Source organism: Mobula hypostoma, chromosome 21 (genome assembly GCF_963921235.1).
Source record: "Mobula hypostoma chromosome 21, sMobHyp1.1, whole genome shotgun sequence".
NCBI lineage: Eukaryota > Metazoa > Chordata > Chondrichthyes > Myliobatiformes > Myliobatidae > Mobula > Mobula hypostoma.
Window position 1 is genome coordinate 48,551,271 of NC_086117.1, and position 23,013 is coordinate 48,574,283.

Below are 23,013 nucleotides of genomic sequence, written 5' to 3' on the forward strand. Positions count from 1 at the left end.
TAAAGCCTTAGCATTACATCCTTGCTTTTGTATTGTCGCTCTCTTCTAACGAATGCTAACATTGCATTTGCCTTCCTCACTACTGACTCAACCTACCAGTTTATCTTGCACAAATACACACAAAATGCTGGAGGAACCCAGCAGGCCAGGCAACCTCTATGGAAAAAAGTACGGCCTGAAACGTCAATGGTATTCTTTTCCACAGATATTGCCTGGCCTGCTGAGTTCTTCCAGCATCTTGAGTGTGTTGCTCAGATTTCCAGCATCTGCAGGTTTTCTCTTGTTTGTGATCCTGCACTAGGTCTCCCAAGTGCCTTTGCACTTTTGATTTCTGAATTTTCTCCCCATTTAGAAAATAGTTTACAACTTTATTCCTTCTACCAAAGTGCATGGCCATACACTTGTCTACACTATATTCCGTCTACCACTCTTTGGTCATTCTCCTATTCTAAGTTCTTCAGCAGACTCCCGGATTCCTCAACACTACCTGCCCCTCCACCTATCCTTGTATCATCTGCATAATTGGCCACCAAGCCATTGATTCTGTTATCCAAATCATTGACATATATAACGTGAAAAGAAGTAGTTCCAATACCAACCCCTGTAGAACACCAGTACTTACTGACAACCAACCAGAAAAAAGCCCATCTTTCCCTCCTGCCAGTAGGCCAATCTCTGACCATGTCTGTATCTTCCCTGTGATGCCATGGCACTAATTTAGTTAAGCACACTCATGAGTGGCACCTTCTCAAAGGCCTCTGAAAATCAAAGTAAACAACATCCACTGACTCTTCTTTGTCTACCCTGCTTGTTATTTCCTCTAAGAATTCCAATCGGTTTATCAGGCAAGATTTTCCTTTAAGGAAACCAGGATGACCTTGGTCTATTTTATCAAGTATCCCAAAACATCATCCTTAATAATAGACTCCAACAACTTCCCAACCACTAAAGTCAGGCTAACTAGCCTATAATTTCCTTTCTTCTGCCTCTGTCCCTTAGTGCTCCTTTACCTTAAGTTCACTAATCAGATTTGATTTGTTACACAACACCCATTCGAGAACTGCCTTGTGTGCTCAACCACAACCTGCTATTCTATAACCTCCTTCTCTTGGGATCGAGCAGCAACCTGATATTCCCAATCTACCTGCATATTGAAATCCCCCAGGACTATCATAACATTGCCTTTGTATATGCCTTTCCTATTCCTCCATTATAATTTGTACACCACATCCAGGCTTTATTTCAAGATTGAGAATAACCTTTGATTTTCATCAAGCAATATTGTTCTGAATCCACTCCAAATAACATTCGGGTCACAATTTGTTGTTTTTTTTTGTCCTTTTTAGCAGATCTTTGTGATTTTTACATCTGCATTTATTGCTGACTCAATCCATCCAACCAAATTGACATTGCAGTCACAAATCTTGAAGCAAGAGGACCATAATCTTCTGAAAAAAAAATCTCGGGTGGGAACGTCAACCTGTGATACAACAGTAACGCTATTGTGAAGCATTGTGGATGGGCTGAGATGGTTTGCATTCCTGCTTCACATTCAATAAGATCATGGCTGATCTAGCTGTGGACTCAGGCCAACTGCCTTTTCCCCATAATCTTTAATTCCCCTGTTAAGTAAAAATCTATCTAACTGTGTCTTAATTAAATTATAGAAGTAGCTTCTACTGCTTCCATGGACAGAGAATTCCACAGATGCACTGCTCTTTGGGGAAAGTAGTTTCTCATCTCCATCCTAAAACTTTTCTTTTAACATCATGTTTCATCCTACCACAGCCAAGAAACAGGCCAGAAGAATGGCAATAAGCTGTCAATGAAATCTTGGGATGTTGGTGTCCTTAAGCTCCATCAACACTGCTCTTTGTTGTATTGTACATGCCTGGCCAACTTATGCTGCAAATTCTTTAGTGCTGCCAAAAATCCGTTCTCTCAGCAATACAACAGGAAAACCCATTGATCCTTAAGCTAAGTCCTTTCCATCCAGCCATAAGAGATCAGACTGATTTGCAGCATCAAGTTTTGTTCTTTCTGCAGTATGGAGGTAATGGTGAGGGGTTTCAGCTGACCGAGGACCACAGTGACAGCTAAAGCTGAGATGTGGTTTGAGAAAAGGACAACCCAAAAGAGTTTGCTTCGCCAAGGGAATTTTCATTTACATTGTTGCAACAATTCATCTGCAAACCTCTCCAAGATCATGCACAATATAATTTGTGTGCATACCTTTTTTTGTGATAGAGTAACAAGGAATACTCATCTGTGGCAGTCTGGAGCTGTTGGTTCTTTGGGACAAGTCCTGAGTTTGAAAATGTAATTGAGATACAAGTTCTTTGACAAGATAGTACCTGGCTGTATGTTTCACTGAAGGGAAGTAACCGACAAAAGTAATCCTCCTCACGGTGATAACCCTTACAGAGTAACTGAATTCTCAAAACGATTCAAAGGCCACATGTAGCTGGTCAACAATATGCAACATTACATTGGAAAGATTCTGCAAACCTCTGCAAACATTGCCCACCATTTATTGAGTACTATTTGCCTAGAACAGCTGGAAGAAATGTTAAAAGTTTTATTCCCTCACTCTGATACGCAGGATCATCCCTCTCTCATGAGTTGAGTGGTAGTGAACAGTTCAGGAGCTCTACACCTTGTCTCACTGGTATTAAAGGATTCTTCACAAACTTTCACATCCTGTGTCATAGTTGATTCACACATTCAAAAGAAAAAGGAACTCATGGGCAAAGGGAAAAGAGAGTTGCCTCCACCCTTCAAGCTGCCTGCTGAAGAACTGATTGCATGTGACGTAAATCCCCCTCACAATAACCTGAAAGGTGTGGAAGTTTTTAAAAAGGCGGTATTGTGATAGTGGATGTAATCGATCGCTGTAGGAAATGGCGAATGTTTGGAAAAAGCTTCCACTGTCAAGCTAATTTGAGTTAAAATAACATTAAGATTTATCAACAGGGATGTGGAGCCTTATTATTTTACTGCCGTTCAAACCCTTCCATTTTGTGCATGAAACTCAGCACCATTCCCCAGCGACAACAGCGCCAAGGAGAGGCTCCATCAACTAATTCGCATCAGTACCAGGCTTGGCTTCTTCTCCACATTTCAAGTTTAACTCCATACAGCAGAAAATCTTTACAAAGGCATATTTCACTGTAAAAGGGACAGAGGTAAGGTGAGGTGATCAGGACTAATTTATAACCATATTAATAGCTCGACTTTATCCATTTCAAACGCCGAAGAGAAATGCAACACGAGATTGCATGCAATAGAATGTAATTCATGTTCAAAGACACCATTAAATTATTTATAACCCCATAGAAATACAACTCACTTTATCTCCTTTTGGTCCTGGTGGTCCAGGGTCCCCCTGATTTTGAGAAGAGAAAAGTGAGAACTATTAGATGCAAACTCATTAAATCAACTCAATAGATGTTAATACATCAGAATTAAGTTAAACAGGCTATAATTCCATCTCAAGCACATTATATCCTTGAAGGCACACTGAAAGGCACATTTTTCACAAGCTACGGTCCATGCTTTATTGCAGTTCTTCTATCAGCTGGGCCTTGTGCAAGTAACAACCACTACAGTTAATGCCAGCTGCCAGTTGACACTCATGCTGATCAACAATTCCGATGCTATTAATTCTAAATTTCATTTAAAAATGTGCAATTCTGCATCATTGATAGTTTGCATCACACTCGGACCGGTGATGCCTTAGATTTTTTAAAATATGATTGGTTGATGAATTTACGAATGTGACAGAAAAATTTAATAGCCTGATTCTCCTGCAGTCTACATCACATGCATGGCTGTGCTAAAGCTGTTTTTAAACAGTTATTTTCTTCAGAAACTTAAAAATCAATCCAACAACAATTGTTTATAATCCTGTAAACTTTCATTTAGATTCACCATTAGAAACAGCTAATGATCTATCACAGAGCAGTTTAGACATGAACTAATTTACCACTGACATATATTAAACAAATGGCATTGCACAGTTAACATTCTTTCTCAGGCAGATTCACTTCATTCCTTGGAGCATAGGAGAATGAGGAGAGATCTTATGCAAGTATACAAACTTATGAGGCGCATAAAGGGGAAATATTTGCAGGCGTTTTTCCCCTGAGGTTGGATGAGAATAGAAGTAGCGGTCACAAGCTGCCTGCAGAAATGGTGGATGTGGGTTTAATTGCAAAATTTAAAAGGTCTAGATAGGTACATAGATGAGAGGGGTTATGGAGGGCTATAGACTGGGTGCATTTAGCTGAGACTAGGCAGAAGACCAGGTCAGCCTATACTAGATGGGCCAAAGGGACTGTTTCTCTGCCGTAGTTCTCTATGACTGTGTTAATCTGTGTATGTTGGTCTTTAACCCAAGCTGAAATAATTTCAGTAAAAAAAAATGTAACTACAATTTCAACCACGTACAGTGAAAACCTCTTAACAGAAACTACGCATACAGGGCAGAAGCTTCTCTTCATTCAATATTTATGCCAGTATATTTTACAATCGTGCATCTTAATTTCTACTGGAAACAAGGACAAGTAAGGCACACTGCACGTGTGGACTTGGATAAAAGTTGTTGACTTTATGCTAAAACTGGTATGGCTGCACCAACTGGAAGGTATACAGGTAGTGTCGAAACACTCATTCTTCTAAACTCCAGAGAATGTAGTTCACTCAGTTTCTTCAACATCCATGCCATAAGTATGATGAGCCTTCTGCTGCACTCCCTCTATCTCTTGTTGGGTGAGGAGACAACTTCACAATTCTCTAGGGTTGGCTTGTAAAATTGTAGTAAAACAACCCTCATCCTGTTCTCGAAACTTTATGGTGAAAGCCATCAATGCATTTCCCATATTAACTTGCACTTGCAAGTTCAGTTTTGTATGAGAACACCCAGGTCTTTTGTACATCATCTATCACCAAGACAATAAAATTCTGCACTGATTCCTCTAATAAGGTGGATATCGTCACACTTTTCAACCGCATATAGATTTATGCACTCAGCATCTAAATGACCCTGAGGCCCCTTTGCGTTATCCTCTCAAATCCACCCAGTCTACGTCATCAACAAACTTAGTATGTTATGCTTGGCTCATTCATTGATGTTCTGCAAGACCCTGAACAGTGTTAATTGTTAAAGGGACTTTGGGGCCCAACTCCATAGCTCCCTGAAAGTGGCTGTGCAGATGATGGGGTGGTAAAGAACACATACGCCATGCTCGCTTTTGTTAGTCGAGGAATTGAATTTAATAGTCGGTAAGTTATGTTGCAGCTTTATACAACTCTAGTTAGGCTGCATCTGGATTATTGCATTCAGTCACCCCGTTACGAGAAGGATGTGGAGACACTGGGATGCTGCCTGGATTATAGGGCATGTACTATGAGGTCAGGTTGGACAAACTCAGATTGTTTCCTCTGGAGTGGCAGAAGCCAAGGGGAGACCTGACAGTGGTTTATAAATTCTACTAGGCACAGACAAAGCATCTGTTCCCCAGGGTTGAAATACCTAACCCAGGAGGACATGCATTTAAGGTGAGAGAGAAGATGTGTGTGGCAAGTTTTTTTACTCAGAATGGTGACTGTTTGGAACACACTAGCAGGGGTGGTTGTGGAGGCAAATATGATAGAGGTACTCGATAGACACATGACTGTGCAGAGAATGGGGTGATGTGGGCCTCGTGTAGGCCGAAGGGATTGGTTTACTTAGCAACACTCACAACACGCTGGAGGAACTCAGCAGGTCGGCAGCATCCGTGGAAACGATCAATCAGCGTTTCAGGCCGGAACCCTTCGCCAGGATTCCTCCAGCGTGTTGCGGGTGTTGCTTTGACCCCAGCATTTGCAGATTATTTTGTGTTTACGATTAGTTTACCTAGGTATCTAAATCCTGGTTTAATTATTTTGGCAACAACATGGTGGGCAAAGATCCTGTTCCTGTGCAGCACTGGTCCATGTTCTACGATCTATCAGCAATTTTTACTGTTGTAACTGGTTTGGGCTCAGGATCCAGGACACCAGGATCTGGAGACAGCTCGGGCACGTGTCCTTTGATGAGTGCAACTCATCTCCAGTGGGCTGCTACTACATGAGTGGCCCGTGCTGTCTATGTGCACAGTACTGATAGACGTGGTATCCAGGGTGTGTTGAGCACAACTGGACCAAATTATACAGGAGTGGTGCTGGACGTGCACACCACCCAGAGGCAAAATCACGCAGCTTGCAATCGATACCCTCCCTTTTGTTTGACATTGGCATTCTGAACTGCCAGCACTGACAGTTCTCAGTTTAAAATGAAAATTCTTGCCTTACATTTCCAAATCTAATGACTTTCAAAAGAAACTGGTCATGCACAATCACAGAGGGAGGAAGTTTAAAAGAAATTTTAAAATCTTGTATGTCTAATCGCCAATTAAGGGTATAATTTTTTTCAGTTGAGCTGGTGTCAGAGTATATTTATAACATCTTCACTTTGCCCTTGCTTGCTCTGAAAATATGGTTAAAACTTGTTGTGATGCAGAAACAGCTCATTCACATTTCAGAGTTTACAATGGGAGTGTATGTAGGTTGTGTTAAAGTGGAAACTTAAACAAAATTATCACTGTCCGCTCACACAGGAATTACATCAAACAATTTTGATTTGTAACTTTAACGCTATGCATTTTGATCTGTTAACCATTAAGTTAATGAGAACCTGCTCCCCCATCATTTCTCCTCGTGAGTTCAAGCCTGTGTGCCATATTTTGACAGCGTTATGGAGTCGTTCACTTTATCTTGAGCACTGCATAAACACTGTCACGCTGAATCATTTCCATTCTTTATGAGTTAATATTAAGTACTGGTGCATGTGTTCTGTGCATTGAGTTTGAATTATTCATCAATGTAAAATGTTCAAGACATAAACCAGAGACAGAACTATTTTCAAGGTTTATTTTTCCATGAGGTTATTTGATGGATGGAGATTTTGAAAAGAGAGGTTTAATAATCTTAGTGTGTGAACCTTTATGGTAATCTTGGACTTAAAACACAGGATGCAATAACTAGTATGAACTTCCCAAGAATCAAAAGATATATTAAACTTAAATAAAAATCAGTATTAAGTAGTTTGATGTTATTTTTATATGTTTTTTACAGATTTTGTTTCTTTTTATTTGATATCATTTGAATCTTATCTATTTCCTGACCAATTTATTGATAATCCAATTTTGATACTGAACAAAAATCAATAGGTAACAATCAAAGAAATGCCTGATGGAGAAAAAGTTTAAAGGAACACAAATCTAACAGACTTACTGTCACCTTGGTTTCAAATTATGTAGTGCTCACTTATAGCTACCAAAATTCCCACTACAGAATAGTTGAAGCATTTGCAACCATTTCATCTCAAATTTTGTTTTAATACTTAGATTGCCCGTTTGTTTATTTGGGGTTAAACCCATAATTTCCCACCATTTTCTTCCCAACCTAATGCCAGCATTCATCTCCAATCTCTTTATCTGTGAGAGCCATTGGCCAAGACATTCAGGGAACTTTGCTGTCTTAGCGGAGTTTAGAAGGGTTAATGGCGCCTGACGGCGACTACTTTGCTTGCATCTTTGCAAACAGCTCTATTTCCATCTTTAATATCTCTATTTTTCCTTTTCTGGGTTTTTTTGAAGACCCTGACCTGGAGTTACACGCTGACTACGGTTCTTTGCGGGAATGGGATCCGCAAATTGGGGTTCCATAACTGGCAGTAGTTTGGCACGCCAAAGGCTCAGCATAAAATTCCAGCTTGAATTTGGAAGCCTAGGATCTCGGGGCTCTGGAGACGGGCAGATCGAGGGTCAGTGTCACGACAGGAGATCCGTGTGTTGTCTGGGGAGTCGGGATATCTTTTCGATTTTCAGGCACAGAGCTTGAAAAAAAGATGTAATGGACTTTTAACATCGTAAACCAGCGAGTTGTTTATGTCTCCCTGCTCACTGGGAAAATGGAGACATCTCTTTCTTCCTTATTAGGGAGAGAGAGAACCTGCGGTATGTTGAATACTGGGTGAAATGCGAAATCTTTGGGGTAACTGCAAATTTCTGCCTTTGCTATTGCTTTGCTCACACTTGATCGCTCGGTAGCGGGTGCCGATGCTTTTTTTGCTGGTGGGTGGGGGGAGATGGTTGCTCGCTGCCACTTACGTGTGGGGTGGGAGCTGTGGGGGACTTTGGGGTTCTAACATTTAACTGTCGTTCATTCTTTGGGGCACTCCTCTGTTTTCATAGATGGTTGCGAAGAAAAAGAATTTCAGGATGGATGTTGTATACATTTCTCTGACATTAAATTGTACCTTTGAACTTTTACTTGACATTTGGATTTTTAATCTCCAGGATGCATTCTAGAATCTATTTTAAGCACATTGTGTTGCTACTGCATTGTGAAATGTCCATGCATTGTCTTAGCTCGGTGAAATGCTCAGCACATTTGCTCATCACTGAAACACAGTTCAGACCTGCAGATAGAAAACTAACAGGGAACTTGAGAAAATACGCCAGGTGGTAAGATATAGCTCACCTGACCAGGAAATCAGGGGCAGCAGCTGCTACATTGCACCAATTGTAAAATTCCTTGACTGAGCATCGTACCCTTGAGGGTCCCATCTGCGTGACCTGGTGTCAACTCACTTACCGGTGGGCCAGGTAGCCCCCCTGGTCCTCTTGGTCCAGGAGCTCTTGCCCTTCCACATGTCCGCACTCTGCAATGAGTTTGGATTCCTGCTTGGGATGAACTCTTCTCTGAGGTCCTGTGGAGTTTCTTGTGCTGCCACAGTGCGGTCTCTTCTGTGCTCTCCATCTCTAACATCTCTTTGCTGGATATAACTTTTTCTTTGGTATTCTGGACCAGGTAATGATCACTGTTTAGATCAATATCTGCTTCGTACCACCTCAGCTTCTTGGAAGTTGCAGCATTTTTGTTTGCGAGATCAATTATCAACATGCTTTCTTCCTGTTGTGCATCAATCTCCTTCCACGGCAGTGGGACGTCTCCATCTGGGTAAGTACTCGATGAATTAGTTATTAATTGGGTGTCAATTGTCGAAGTGGATGTCACTGAGCGGTTATCTGAAACCACAAGCACACCATCCTGCTTTTGCTTGTGGAGTGCAACACCTCCTTGATTTTCAGATACTGACAGATAAAGCTCTTTGCCAATAACCTCATCAAATGCACCACGAGTCTTTACATTGGATCTGTCATCACTCTCTTCAAGAATTTCATTGAGTTTAAAATCAGGAGTTTGGTGAAAGGTATTTGAAATCTCCTTGTAATTGTGTGGGAGTGATGGGATGTTGATGTTTGTCCCAGGCCTGCCTGGTCTTGAATTGGTTACCGCACTGTTGGTGTGATTCAGCAGTTCGGTGCCCCCATTTTGATTATATTCAGGTGGCTTCCCCGACACAGAGTGTCTAACCACATTCTTCACATGAATGTGACCTGTTATTCCTTTGATCTGAGTTAAGGCTGGTCTTGTATCAATTTCGTGAGTTATATCCCCAGATCCCTGGAGAAAAACAAAGTCAGATAATGAGAGATTACTTCCACAAATATTGTTATTGTTATTACTGAGACAAAAGCAATTTTTAAAAATTCGACAGAGTTTAAAAATCTGGCTGAGTGATGCCACAATAACAACCTCTCACCCAATGTCAGCAAGACTAAGGAGCTGATTATTGACTTCAGGAGGAGGAAACCAGAGGTCTATGAGCCAGTTCTTTCCGGGTGATCAGAGGTGGAGAGAGTTAGCAACTTTATATTACTCTGTGTTACAGTTTCAGAGGATCTGTCCTGGGCCAGCATGTAAGTGTAATTACTAAGAAAGCATGACAGTGCCTCTACTTCCCTAGGAGTTTGCAAAGATTCAGCGTGACAACTAAAACTTAGGCAAACTTCTATAGATGTGTGGTGGACAGTATGTTGATTTATTGCATCACGGCCTGGTATGGAAACCTCAATGCTCTTGAACGAAAAAACCTCCAAAAGGTAGAGGAGACTGCCCAGTACACCATGGGTGAAGTCCTGTCAACCATTGAGCACATCTGCACAGAGTGATATCGCAGGAAAGCAGCATCCGTCATTAAGGACCCCCACCATCCAGGTCATGCTCCCTTCTTGCTGGTACCATCAGGAGCCCTAGGACCCACACCAGCAGGTTTAGGAAAGTTATTACCCCTCAACCATCAGGCTCTTGAACCAGAGGAGATAACTTCATTTAACTTCACTACTTCACTTGCCCCACTGAACTGTTCCCACAACCCACGATTGACTTTCAAGGACTCTTCATCTCATGTTCTTGCCGTTTATTTACGTACTGCTATTATTATTATTATTTCTTGGTTTTTTTTGCATTTGCACAATTTGTTGGCTTTTGCAGCTTGTTTGTTTGTCCGTCCTGTTGGGGGCGGTCTTTCATTGATTTTATTGTGTTTCTTGTATTACTATGAATGGCTGGGAAAAAAAATGAATCTCAGGATCAGGATTCATATATAAGTATTTAAATTGACTTTGAACTTTGAACTTTGATATGGTAGATCCAGGACTCCACTGAGTGCCTACCCATTAGCCCATGATTTGTCTTCTACAGTCAAGACACTTTAGATTCAGGCATTTCTCTGCTAATCCTGATCAGGTGCACACAGCATATATCTGTGTTTAATTAGAACTACTGAATCAAGTGATTTTTGTCAGTTTGAAACCTTTTACATTAATTGGCTTTTATGCGTGAGACTGACAATAAATCATGGGTTGCAGAAACGAGTCCATTCTCACGTACGGATGCGAGACGTGGACACTCACCAAGACTATGCGAAAGTCTCTAGATGGTTGCTATACACGAATGCTCCGGATGGCTCTTGATGTGAGTTGGCAACAGCACATGATGAATGTCGAGCTCTACGACAACCTACCGATGCTCACCACTAAAATCGAGGCGAGAAGACTGCAACTAGCGGGGCACTGTCTACGCCACCCCGAACTACCTGCCAGCCTAGTCATCATATGGGAGCCCGAGCACGGGAGGATGAGCCCTGGGTGCCCTCCCAAGACTATGGTTAACACACTCTGAGAAGACAGCGGCGCGGCTAATGAAGATGAACTGAACACACTGACGAGGGAGAGGGAGATGTGGAGAGTCCGTCATCGTGCCTGACGCCGGCCCCCTAGGCCTGAGTCGACGTAGTAGCAGTAGTGCAGAAAAGAACACAGCTTTTCAACATTTCAGTCCCGATGAAGGGTCTTAGCCTGAAATGCTGACTGTGTGCTTCTCCATAGATGCTGGCTGGCCTGCTGAGTTCTTCCAGCATTGTGCATGTCTTGCTTTTCAGCATTTTCGTATTTTACTGGATAATTCCAGTTCCTCAACTTTTCTTTATTTCTTGATAATATTTAATTTGAGTAACAGATCCTCTTTCTGACGTAAAAAAACTTCTTGTTTTCATGAAGAATTTGTAGCTGAGCACATGAGAATATTGAACAACCATCTCTGAATTCAGGTTCTACAAACCAATAACACTCATGCAAGACATCTTCTAGGCACCAGTAGAACAAAAGCAAAGCGTGAAATACAATCTACGTTATACTAGACCAATAGCAAATCACTCACACAAAAGCGTTGTGAACCCAATTCTAAAACTGTGTTGTACAATTGTAAGTCACATCTAAATCACACCACCCTCAGCTCAATGATGTCCACCAGTTTTGTCGACCTGCATGTCTCCATATATCATTGTTCCATCACTAGTAGTCCGTTGCTATCAGCTACCGCTAAGCTCTGAAGTTTCCTCTCTGAATCTCCTCAGTCTGTTAAGCTGTTCCATTAAACCTGCCTCTATGATCGTGTTTCTGTTGTAAAACTGTGATGGTAAATGATCTGTTAAAACACTTACCTTTATTCAGAAATAATTCTGTGAAACTTTGAGAAGTGGAAGGGAAGAACATTGTGAGTAAAACTTCAGCTCCCTGAGAGTGTATGGTTGTGCAGTGAAACTAATTTGGATTGGGTTTGTTTAGAAAGTGACAAAGTAAAGTAAATTTTATTATCGAAGTATATATCAGAATCAGAATCAGGATAATTATCACTTAGCATGTGTTCTGAGAATTGTTAACTTAGCAGCAGCAGTTCAATGCAATACATAATATGGAAGAAGAAGAAAAAATTATAAATAAGTACATCAATACAGTATATGTATATTGAATAGATTAAAAATTGTGCAAAAACTGAAATAATATATATTAAAAATGTGAGGTAGTGTTCACAGGTTCAATGTCCATTTAGGAATCAGATGGCAGAGGGGAAGAAGCTGTTCTTGATTCACTGAGTGAGTGCCTTCAGGCTTCTGTACCTCCTTCCTGATGGCAATAGTGAGGAAAGGGCATGCCCTGGGTGCTGGAGGTCCTTAATAATGGACGCTGTCTTTCTGAGGCACCGCTCCTTGAAGACGTCCTGGGTACTTTGTATACCAGTACCCAAGATGTAGCCAACTAAACTTACAACCTTCTGCAGCTTCTTTTGGTCCTGTGCAGTACCACCCCATACCAGACAGTGATGTAGCCTGTCAGAATGCTCTCCATGGTACATCTATTAAAAGTTTTTGGTGTATTTTTTGACATACCAAATCTCTTCAAACTCCTAATGAAGTATAGTCACTATCCTGCCTTCTTTATAACTGCATCAATATGTTGGTACCAGGTTAGATCCTCAGAGATCTTGACACCCAGGTACTTGAAACTGCTCACTCTCTCCACTTCTGATCCATGAGGATTGGTATGTGTTCTTTTGTCTTACTCTTCCTGAAGTCCACAATCAGCTCTTTCGTCTTTCAACCACTCCACTAGTTGGCATATCTCGCTCCTGTACGCCCTCTCCTCTCCATCTGAGATTCTACAAATGATGGTTGTATCATCAGCAAATTTATAGATGGTATTTGAGCTATGCCTAGCCACACAGTCATGTGTATATAAAGAGTAGAGCAGTGGGCTAAGCACACACCCCTGAGGTGCACCAGTGTTGATCATCAAAAAGAAGGAGATGTTATCACCAATCTGCACAGATTGTGGTCTTCCAGTTAGGAAATCAAGGATCCAATTGCAGAGGGAGGTATAGAGACTCAGGTTCTGTAACTTCTCAATCTGGACTGTGGGAATGATGGTATTAAATGTTGAGCTCTGGTTGATGAACAGCATCCTGACTTGGTCCTGGTGTTGTCCAGGTGGTCAAGGCCATATGAAGAGCCATTAAGATTGCATCTGCCATTGACCTATTGTGGCGATAGGGAAATTGCAATGGCTCCAGAAATTTGCTGAGGCAGGAGTTCAGTCTAGTCATGACCAACCTCTCAAAGCATTTCATTATTGCAGATGTGAGTGCTACCAGGCGATAGTCATTAAGGCACTGGTATAATTGTTGCCTTTTTGAAGCAAATGGGAACTTTCACCCATAGTAGTGAGAGGTTGAAAATGTCCTTGAATACTCCTGCCAGTTGGTGAGTGCAGGTTTTCAGAGCCTTACTGGGTACTCCATTGGGACCTCCTGCCTTGCAAGAGTTCACCCTCTTTAAAGACAGCCTAACATCAGCCTCCAAGACAGAGATCACAGGATCACTGGGTGCAGCAGGGATCTTCAATACTGTAGTTACATTCTCCCTTTCAAAGCGGGAATAGAAGGTTTGGAGTTCATCTGGTAGTGAAGCATTGCTGCCATTCATGCTATCGAGTTTCACTTTGTAGGAAGTAACATATTGTAAGCCCTGCCAGAGTTGTCGTACATCCAATGTCACCTTCAACCTCATTCAAAATTGTCTCTCCGCCCTTGAAATGGCCCTCTGCAGTTGATACCTGGTTTTCTGGTATAGACCTGTCACTATATGCAATCCTGAGATTCATTTTCTTGTGGGCATACTCAACAAATCTATAGGATAGTAAACTATAATAGAATCAATGAAGGACCACCCAGCTAGGGCATTCAATCAGAGTGCAGATGACAATAAACTGAGCAAATTCAAAAAGGAGAAACAATTATAATAAATAAATAAACAATAAATATCAAGAACATGCGATGAAGAGACCTTAGGTTGTGGGAACTTTTCAATGATGGGGCAAGTGAAGTTATCCCCCTGGGTTCAAGAGCCTGATGATGGGGGGGGGGGGGTAATACTGTTCCTGAACATGGTGGTGTGAGTTCTGAGGCTCTTGTACTTTCTTCCTGATGGCAGCAGTGATAAGGGAGAGTGTCCTGGGTGGAGGAGGTCCCTGATGATGGATGCTGCTTTCCTGCAACAGCGTTTCATGTAGATGTGCTCACTGGTTGGGAGGGCTTAACCCTGGTGAACTGGGCTGTATTCACTATCTTTAGTATCCTATATGATTGGGAGTTTTGTCATTTAAGTGTTAACTGGCTTTATAATCACTTATGCTAATTATAACAATGTATTCTCAATAACTTTGTACCATTACCATGTTATGTTTATTTTTATGAAACTAATAAAAAGATTGTAAAAGAAAAAAAGGATTTTCCATTCAAGGGCATTGATGTTTCCGTACCAGACTGTGATGCAACCATTCTGTATACTCTCCACTGCTCATCTATTGAAGTTTATCGAAGTTCTAGATGTCATGCAGAATCTCCACAAACTGGTATAATTGAAGTCTGATGTTTGATGAGGTTAGGGCAATAGATATTGTCCACATTGGTTTTAATAAAGCATTTCACAGTGTAGTTGGGCTGGTATGTAGGCTGGGATCTGCAGTGAGTTGGTCATTTGGATCCGGAATTGGCTTGATCATGGAAAACAAGGTGGTAGCAGAGGAGAGTATATTTGACTTGGATGAAAATGTAATCGGTCTATTTAATAAGCTCAGAGCTAACATGAAAATTGATGGTGGTGGACATTAAGGGAGATTATCAAACAGTAAAGCAGGATATGCCGTACACCAGATGGAAATTTGGTCAGAGAAATAGCAAATGGAGTTAATCCAGACAAATGTGAGGTGATGCATTTTGCGATGTCAAATGTAAGAGGAAGATGTTCAGTACATAGCCGCATCTTTAGGAGCACTGACACATTAAGTGATCTTGAGGTACAAGTCCACAGCGCCCTGAAAGTGGCAACATGTGAATAGAGTGGTACCATAGTTGTCTTCAACAGGCAGTGCACTGAATATAAAAGTCAGGATCTCATGTGTAAAACTTTAGTTAGGCCGTGGTTCTGGTCACCATATTACAGGAAGGATGCGGTGGCTTTAGACAGAGAATTAGAATCAGAATCAGGTTTAATATCACTGGCACTTGGTATGAAAGTTGTTGTTTTGTGGCAGCAGTACAGTGCAATGCATAATAATAAAAAACTATAACTTACAGTAAGATATATATATACATTAAATTCAATAAGTAGTGAAAACAGAAAGAGAGAGAAAAAGAAAAAAATCGTGAGGTAGTGCAGAAAATGGTTTGGGTGCAGGAAAGGTTCGCCAGGGTATTCCATAGATTAGAGATTATAAACTAGAAGGAGAGTTTGGACAAACTTGAATGGTTTACACTGGCATCAGAAGTTGAGGAGTGACTTATTCGAATTATATAAAATTATGGGAAACTTTGATCATCAGTCTTTTTGCCACGGTTGAAGTGTCAAATACTAGTGGGCTTAGGTTTAAATTGAGAGGTGGGAAGTTTGATGGAGATGTGCTGTCTGACTTCATGAATCTGTGTTCAAGACAAGTCCAATGCTAGGTGCCTGGAACCTGCTGCCAGGGGATGTTGTAGAAGTAGACAGGCAGGGAACGGAGGGTTATGGACCATGTGCAGGCAGATGGGATTAGTTTAGACTAGCATCATGATTGGCTCAAACACCATAGGACATGCACTATTTTACATTCCACGTTCTACACAAAGATTAACGAAATAAGTGCTCCGGGAGAGATGGCCAAAACGTTAGATGGTTAAACAAGCCTGCTGTACCCTTATAATCATCAGAACATTATGTAGAGCCACTTCAAAGCATTTTCATCTCATTGTCTGTTATTACAGGCTACTCTAATCAAATACACTGAAGGATTTCTGAAAGCATCTTATTCTGGGATATATACAGAATAGGTAGTCATGCCAAATCTAGCATTAACTATTGGCTTTGAATTCAATCTTTGCAATAAACATTTACAAAACTAATAGTAGATCCAATGACTGCCTCGTCACATTTCATTAAAATCTTTATAAAACGCACTTACTTTGAAGACTTAAGGAATCTGCTTAACATTATCTTTTTTTTAAATACAGTTATCCTTTAAAATTTTACCTAGGCAACCCATAAAGTAAAATTTATAAACTTTCCTTCAAATCCCAACCTCCAAATGACAACATTGGAAGTTATTCCTTTCCCATAGGAATTGTGAAGAACATCCCAGTTATTTCTGCTGGTAAACGTAGACTACAGAATGAAGGCTCTGCAACTGAAGGTGGAGCGGGTTTTGATTTGAGGATGGAAGGGCCCTCATTTGAGGAAGCAGAGGAGGTCCTCGATGTGTGAATGTGGAGGGAGCCTTAAAATGAGAAAATAGAGGTAGTGTTAATTTTTAGAAGTGGAGGGAATCTCAATCTGAGAAAGTGAAGGAAGCCTCTGTTTGAGAAAGTGGAGGGGGTTGATGAACTGAGGAAGAGGAGGTGGTTGATGAACTGAGGAAGCGCAGGGGTTGATGATTTGAAGAAGTGCAGGGGGTTGATGAACTGAAGAAGTGGAGGGGGTTGATGAACTGATGAAGTATAGGTGATTGAAGATTTGAGGAAGTGCAGGGAGTTGATGATTCGAGGACGTGCAGAGGGCTGATGAACTGAGGAAGTGGAGTGGGTTGACAATTTGAGGAAGTGGAGAGGTTGATGATTTGAGGAAGTGGAAGGGGTTGATGAACTGAGGGGGTTGATGATTTGAGGAACTGGAGGGGTTGATGAACTGAGGGGGTGATGATTTGAGAAAGTGGAAGGGGTTGATGAACTGAGGGGGTTGATGATTTGAGGAAGTGGAAAGGGTTGATGAACTGAGGGGGTTGATGACTTCAGGAAGTGGAAGGGGTTGATGAACTGAGGAAGTGGAGGGGCTGATGATTTGAGAAAGTGGAAGGGGTTGATGAACTGAGGGGGTTGATGATTTGAGGAAGTGGAGGGGTTGCTGAACTGAGGAAGTGGAGGGGTTGATTTGAGGAGATGGAGGGGATTGATGGAACTGAGGAAGTGCAGACCGCCTCAACCAACGCATTGCTGACTCTCAACGCAAGGTGTTTGTGTTTCCATCTCAGATCACAAGTGTGAAAATGACCGGACGTTGGAACGATTATGAAAGGTGATTTAGGAGCTCAGCACAGACAGATGGAAGACACTAGCATATGAGGCAAGGCAACAGAATCAAAGTAGACAACTCAGTTTAAAAAGTCTAGGTAATCAACTTCCAGCCTACATACCATCCTGCAATTTCAGACTATTACAGTGCTGCTTGAATCCAGTTTGCTGATAGTCTCATGGGACAGGTGCTTCACTCAAGGGCTACTTCAACAGTTATTAACATTGTAGACTGGGTTGTATCTGACTGACTACCCATCCTATATCTAGCTAAACAATCCTACAAACTGTACATATTGAGTGGACAACAGTTACTGGCAGCAGGTACAGTTAAAAATTGCTTTTTAAACTACTGAAAGATTAAAATGATGAAGCGTACCCTACCTTTCTCCTCAAACATTCAAGAATAAGCCTGGCTTTCCACTTCAAAATAGATTGGAGTCATAGGCCCCAATGGCTCTGACCTTGTGTTGTCCATTGGTGGGCCTAATCCCAACCTCTGAATGGTAGGGATCAAGATGTTATCCTGCAGTTGTACCATTGCAATGCTCTGGGCCTTGCCAATAGATTGGCTTCTGGAATCAAGGTGAGGACGTGCCCGTCTACTGCTTCCCCATGTTCACTCTCTGAACGCAATGCTTCAGTTCAGATGAATGCATTCGGGAGATGGAAGTGAAATTCAGCCATATGGTTGAATTGAATCTGTGTAATGTAATCTATGCATCAGCAAAAATACATTTACACACATAGAGTTACATCACAATTTAATCCAAGCTTGAATTTTTTTTTAAATTGCATTTTATATAAATCTGGTATCCCTTTCCAGAATTTTGTTTTGAAGTAAGAGTTGATCTAATTTGTAAGGTTCCCTGTGCAACGCTCCCTCAGAAAGTAAGGAGGCACGGGATCCAAGGAGACCTTGCTTTGTGGATCCAGAATTAGCTTGCCCACAGAAGGCAAAAAGTGGTTGTAGATGGTTCGTATTCTGCATGGAGGTCGGTGACCAGTGGTGTTCCACAGGGATCTGTTCTGGGACCCCTCCTCTTTGTGATTTTTATAAATGACCTGGATGAAGAAGTAGAAGGATAGGTTAGTAAGTTTGCTGACGACACAAAGGTTGGGGATGGTGTGGATAGTCTGGAGGATTGTCAGAGGTTACAGCAGGATATCGTTAGGATGCAGAACTGGGCTGAGAAGCGGCAGATGGAGTTCAACCCAGATGAGTGAGAGGTAGTTCATTTTGGTAGGTCCAACTTGAATTGAATTGACTTTACTACTTACATCCTTCATATACATGAGGAGTAAAAATCGTTGTGCTACAGCTCTGTCTAACTGTGCAGTGTGCAATTTATAGTAATTTGTAATAAACAGTATGTACAACAGGATAGTCAATATAGCATAGAAATACAACTGTATCAGCATGAATTAATCAGTCTGATGGCCTGGTGGAAGAAGCTGTCCCGGAGCCTGTTGGTCCTGGCTTTAATGCTGCGGTACTGTTTCCTGGATGGTAGCAGCTGGAACAATATGTGGTTGGGGTGACTCGGGTCCCCAGTGATCTGTCGGGCTCTTTTTACACAGCTATCTTTGTAAATGTCCTGAATCGTGGGGAATTCACATCTACAGATGCGCTGGGCTGTCCGCACCACTCTCTGTGGAGTCCAGCGATTGAGAGAAGTACAGTTCCCATACCAGGCAGTGATGCAGCCAGTCAGGATGCTCTCAATTGTGCCCCTGTAGAAAGTTCTTAGGATCTGGGGGCCCATAACAAACTTCTTCAACTGTCTGAGGTAAAAGAGGTGCCTTTTTCACCACACAGCCGGTATGTACAGATGACGTGAGATCCTCGCTGATGTTTATGCTGAGGAACTTAAAGCTGTTCACCCTCTCAACCCCGGATCCATTGATGTCAATAGGGGCTAGCCTGTCTCCATTTCTCCTGTAGTCCACAACCAGCTCCTTTGTTTCTGCGACATTGAAGGAGAGGTTGTTTTCTTGGCACCACTGTGCCAGGGTGATGATTCCTTCTCTGTAGGCTGCCTGATATTTATTTGAGATTCGGCCAATCAGTGCAGTGTTGTCAGCAAATTTAATTAGCAGATTGGAGCTGTGGGTGGCGACACAGTCATGGGTATACAGAAAGTAAAGGCGGGGGCTTAGTACACAGTCCTGAGGGGCACCTGTGTTGAGGGTCAGAGGAGCAGAGGTGAGGGAGCCCTCTCTTATCACCTGCCTGTGACCTAGCAGGAAGTCTAGAATCCAGATACACAAGGCAGGGTGAAGGCTGCAGTCTCTGAGAATATAATATTAATGGTAAGACACTTGACAGTGTGGAGGACCTGAAAGATCTTGGGTTCCATGTCGATAGGACACTCAAAGCTGCTGCGCAGGTTCACAGTGTTGTTAAGAAGGCGTATGGTGTGTTGGCCTTCATCAACCGTGGGATTGAGTTCAAGAGCCAAGAGGTAATGTTATTGCTATATAAGACCTTGGTCAGACTCCACCTGGAGTACTGTGTTCATTTCTGGTCACCTCACTACAGGAAGGAGATGGATACCATAGAGAGAGTGCAGAGGAGATTTACAAGGATGTTTCCTAGATTGGAAGGTGTATATTATGAGATAGGTTGAGTGTACTTAGCCTTTTCTCCTTGGAGTGACGGAGAATGAGAGGTGACCTGAAAGAGGTGTATAATATGATAAGGGGTATTGATCGTGTGGATAGAACCATAGAACCATAGAAACTACAGCACAGAAACAGGCCTGTTGGCCCTTCTTGGCTGTGCTGAACCATTTTCTGCCTAGTCCCACTGACCTGCACACGGACCATATCCCTCCATACACCTCCCATCCATGTATCTGTCTAATTTATTCTTAAATGTTAAAAAAGAACCCGCATTTACCACCTCGTCTGGCAGCTCATTTCATACTCCCACCACTCTCTGTGTGAAGAAGCCCCCCCTAATGTTCCCTTTAAACTATTCCCCCCTCACCCTTAATCCATGTCCTCTGGTTTTTTTCTCCCCTTGCCTCAGTGGTAAAAGCCTGCTTGCATTCACTCTATCTATACCCATCATAATTTTATATACCTCTATCAAATCTCCCCTCATTCTTCTACGCTCCAGGGAATAAAGTCCTAACCTATTCAACCTTTCTCTGTAACTGAGTTTTTCAAGTCCCGGCAACATCCTTGTAAACCTTCTCTGCACTCTTTCAAACTTATTTATATCCTTTCTGTAATTTGGTGATCAAAACTGAACACAATACTCCAGATTCGGCCTCACCAATGCCTTATACAACCTCATCATAACATTCCAGCTCTTATACTCAATACTTTGATTAATAAAGGCCAATGTACCAAAAGCTCTCTTTACGACCCTTTCTACCTGTGACACCACTTTTAGGAAATTTTGTATCTGTATTCCCAGATCCCTCTGTTCCACTGCACTCCTCAGTGCCTTACCATTAACCCTGTGTATGTTCTACTTTGGTTTGTCCTTCCAACATGCAATATCTCACACTTGTCTGTATTAAACTCCATCTGCCATTTTTCAGCCCATTTTTCCAGCTGGTCCAAGTCCCTCTGCAGGCTCTGAAAACCTTCCTCACTGTCTACTACACCTCCAATCTTTGTATCATCAGCAAATTTGCTGATCCAATTTACCACATTATCATCCAGATCATTGATATAGATGACAAATAACAATGGACCCAGCACTGATCCCTGTGGCACACCACTAGTCACAGGCCTCCACTCGGAGAAGCAATTCTCTACTACCACTCTTTGGCTTCTTCCATTGAGCCAATGTCTAATCCAATTTACCACCTCTCCATGTATATCTAGCGACTGAATTTTCCTAACTAACCTCCCATGCGGGACCTTGTTAAAGGCCTTACTGAAGTCCATGTGGACAATATCCACTGCCTTCCCTTCATCCACTTTCCTGGTAACCTCCTGGAAAAACTCCAATAGATTGGTCAAACATGACCTACCACGCACAAAGCCATGTTGACTCTCCCTAATAAGTCTCTGTCTATCCAAATGCTTGTAGATTCTGTCTCTTAGTACTCCCTCCAATAACTTACCTACTACCGACATTAAACTTACCGGCCTATAATTTCCCTGATTACTTTTCGATCCTTTTTTAAACAACGGAACAACATGAGTCACTCTCCAATCCTCTGGCACCTCACCTGTAGACAGCGACATTTTAAATATTTCTGCCAGGGCCCCTGCAATTTCAACACTAGTCTCCTTCAAGGTCCGAGGGAACACCCTGTCAGGTCCCGGGGATTTATCCACTTTAATTTTCCTCAAGACAGCAAGGATCTCCACCTTTTCGATCTGTACTGTTTCCATGATCTCACTACTTGTTTCCCTTAATTCCATAGACTTCATGGCAGTTCCCTTAGTAAATACAGATGCAAAAAACCTATTTAAGATCTCCCCCATTTCCTTTGGTTCTGCACATAGCCCACCACTCTGATCTTCAAGAGGACCAATTTTATCCCTTACAATCCCTTTGCTCTTAATATACCTGTAAAAGCTCTTTGGATTATCCTTCACTTTGACTGCCAAGGCAACCTCATGTCTTCTTTTAGCCCTCCTGATTTCTTTCTTAAGTATTTTCTTGCACTTCTTATACTCCTCAAGCACCTTATTTACTCCCTGCTTCCTATACATGTCATACAACTCCCTCTTCTTCTTTATCAGAGTTGCAATATCCCTTGAGAACCAAGGTTCCTTATTCCTATTCAATTTGCCTTTAATCCTGACAGGAACATACAAGCTCTGCACTCTCAAAATTTCTCCTTTGAAGGCTTCCCACCTACCGATCACATCCTTGCCAGAGAACAACCTGTCCCAATCCACGCTTTTTAGATCCTTTCTCATTTCTTCAAATTTGGCCTTCTTCCAGTTAAGAAACTCAACCCTAGGACCAGATCTATCCTTGTCCATGATCAAGTTGAAACTAATGGTGTTATGATCACTGGAACCAAAGTGTTCCCCTACACAGATTTTTGTCACTTGTCCTAACTCGTTTCCTAACAGGAGATCCAATATTGCATCCCCTCTAGTTGGTCCCTCTATATATTGATTTAGAAAACTTTCCTGAACACATTTTACAAACTCTAAACCATCTAGACCCCTAACAGTATGGGAATCCCAATCAATATATGGAAAATTAAAATCCCCTACCACCACAACTTTATGTTTCCTGCAGTTGCCTGCTATCTCTCTGCAGATTTGCTCTTCCAATTCTCTTTGACTATTGGGTGGTCTGTCATACAATCCCACTAATGTGGCCATACCTTTCCTGTTTCTCAGCTCCACCCATAAGGACTCAGTAGACAAGCCCTCTAATCTGTCCTGCCTGAGCACTGCTGTAATATTTTCCCTAACAAGCAATGCTACTCCCCCACCTTTCATTCCTCTGCCTCGATCACATCTGAAACATCGGAACCCTGGAATATTAAGCTGCCAGTCCTGCCCCTGCTGTAGCCAAGTTTCACTAATTGCTATAACGTCATTATTCCACGTGTCAATCCACGCCCTCAACTCATCCGCCTTCCCCGCAATACTCCTAGCATTGAAATATATACACCTCAGAAGATTTTTACCACCACTCACAACCTTTCTATT

The 23,013-nt window shown here is 41.9% G+C and overlaps 1 protein-coding gene across 1 annotated transcript in view; it reads right to left on the reverse strand.

The window, feature by feature from the left end:
* LOC134359716 (uncharacterized) overlaps positions 1–23,013 on the reverse strand; it is a 205,621-nt gene that overhangs the window by 3,774 nt on the left and 178,834 nt on the right. Inside the window, exon 6 of the mRNA XM_063073234.1 lies at positions 8,683–9,555. Coding sequence (XP_062929304.1) covers positions 8,683–9,555 — 873 coding nt within the window. The remainder of the gene's footprint in view (positions 1–8,682; positions 9,556–23,013) is intronic.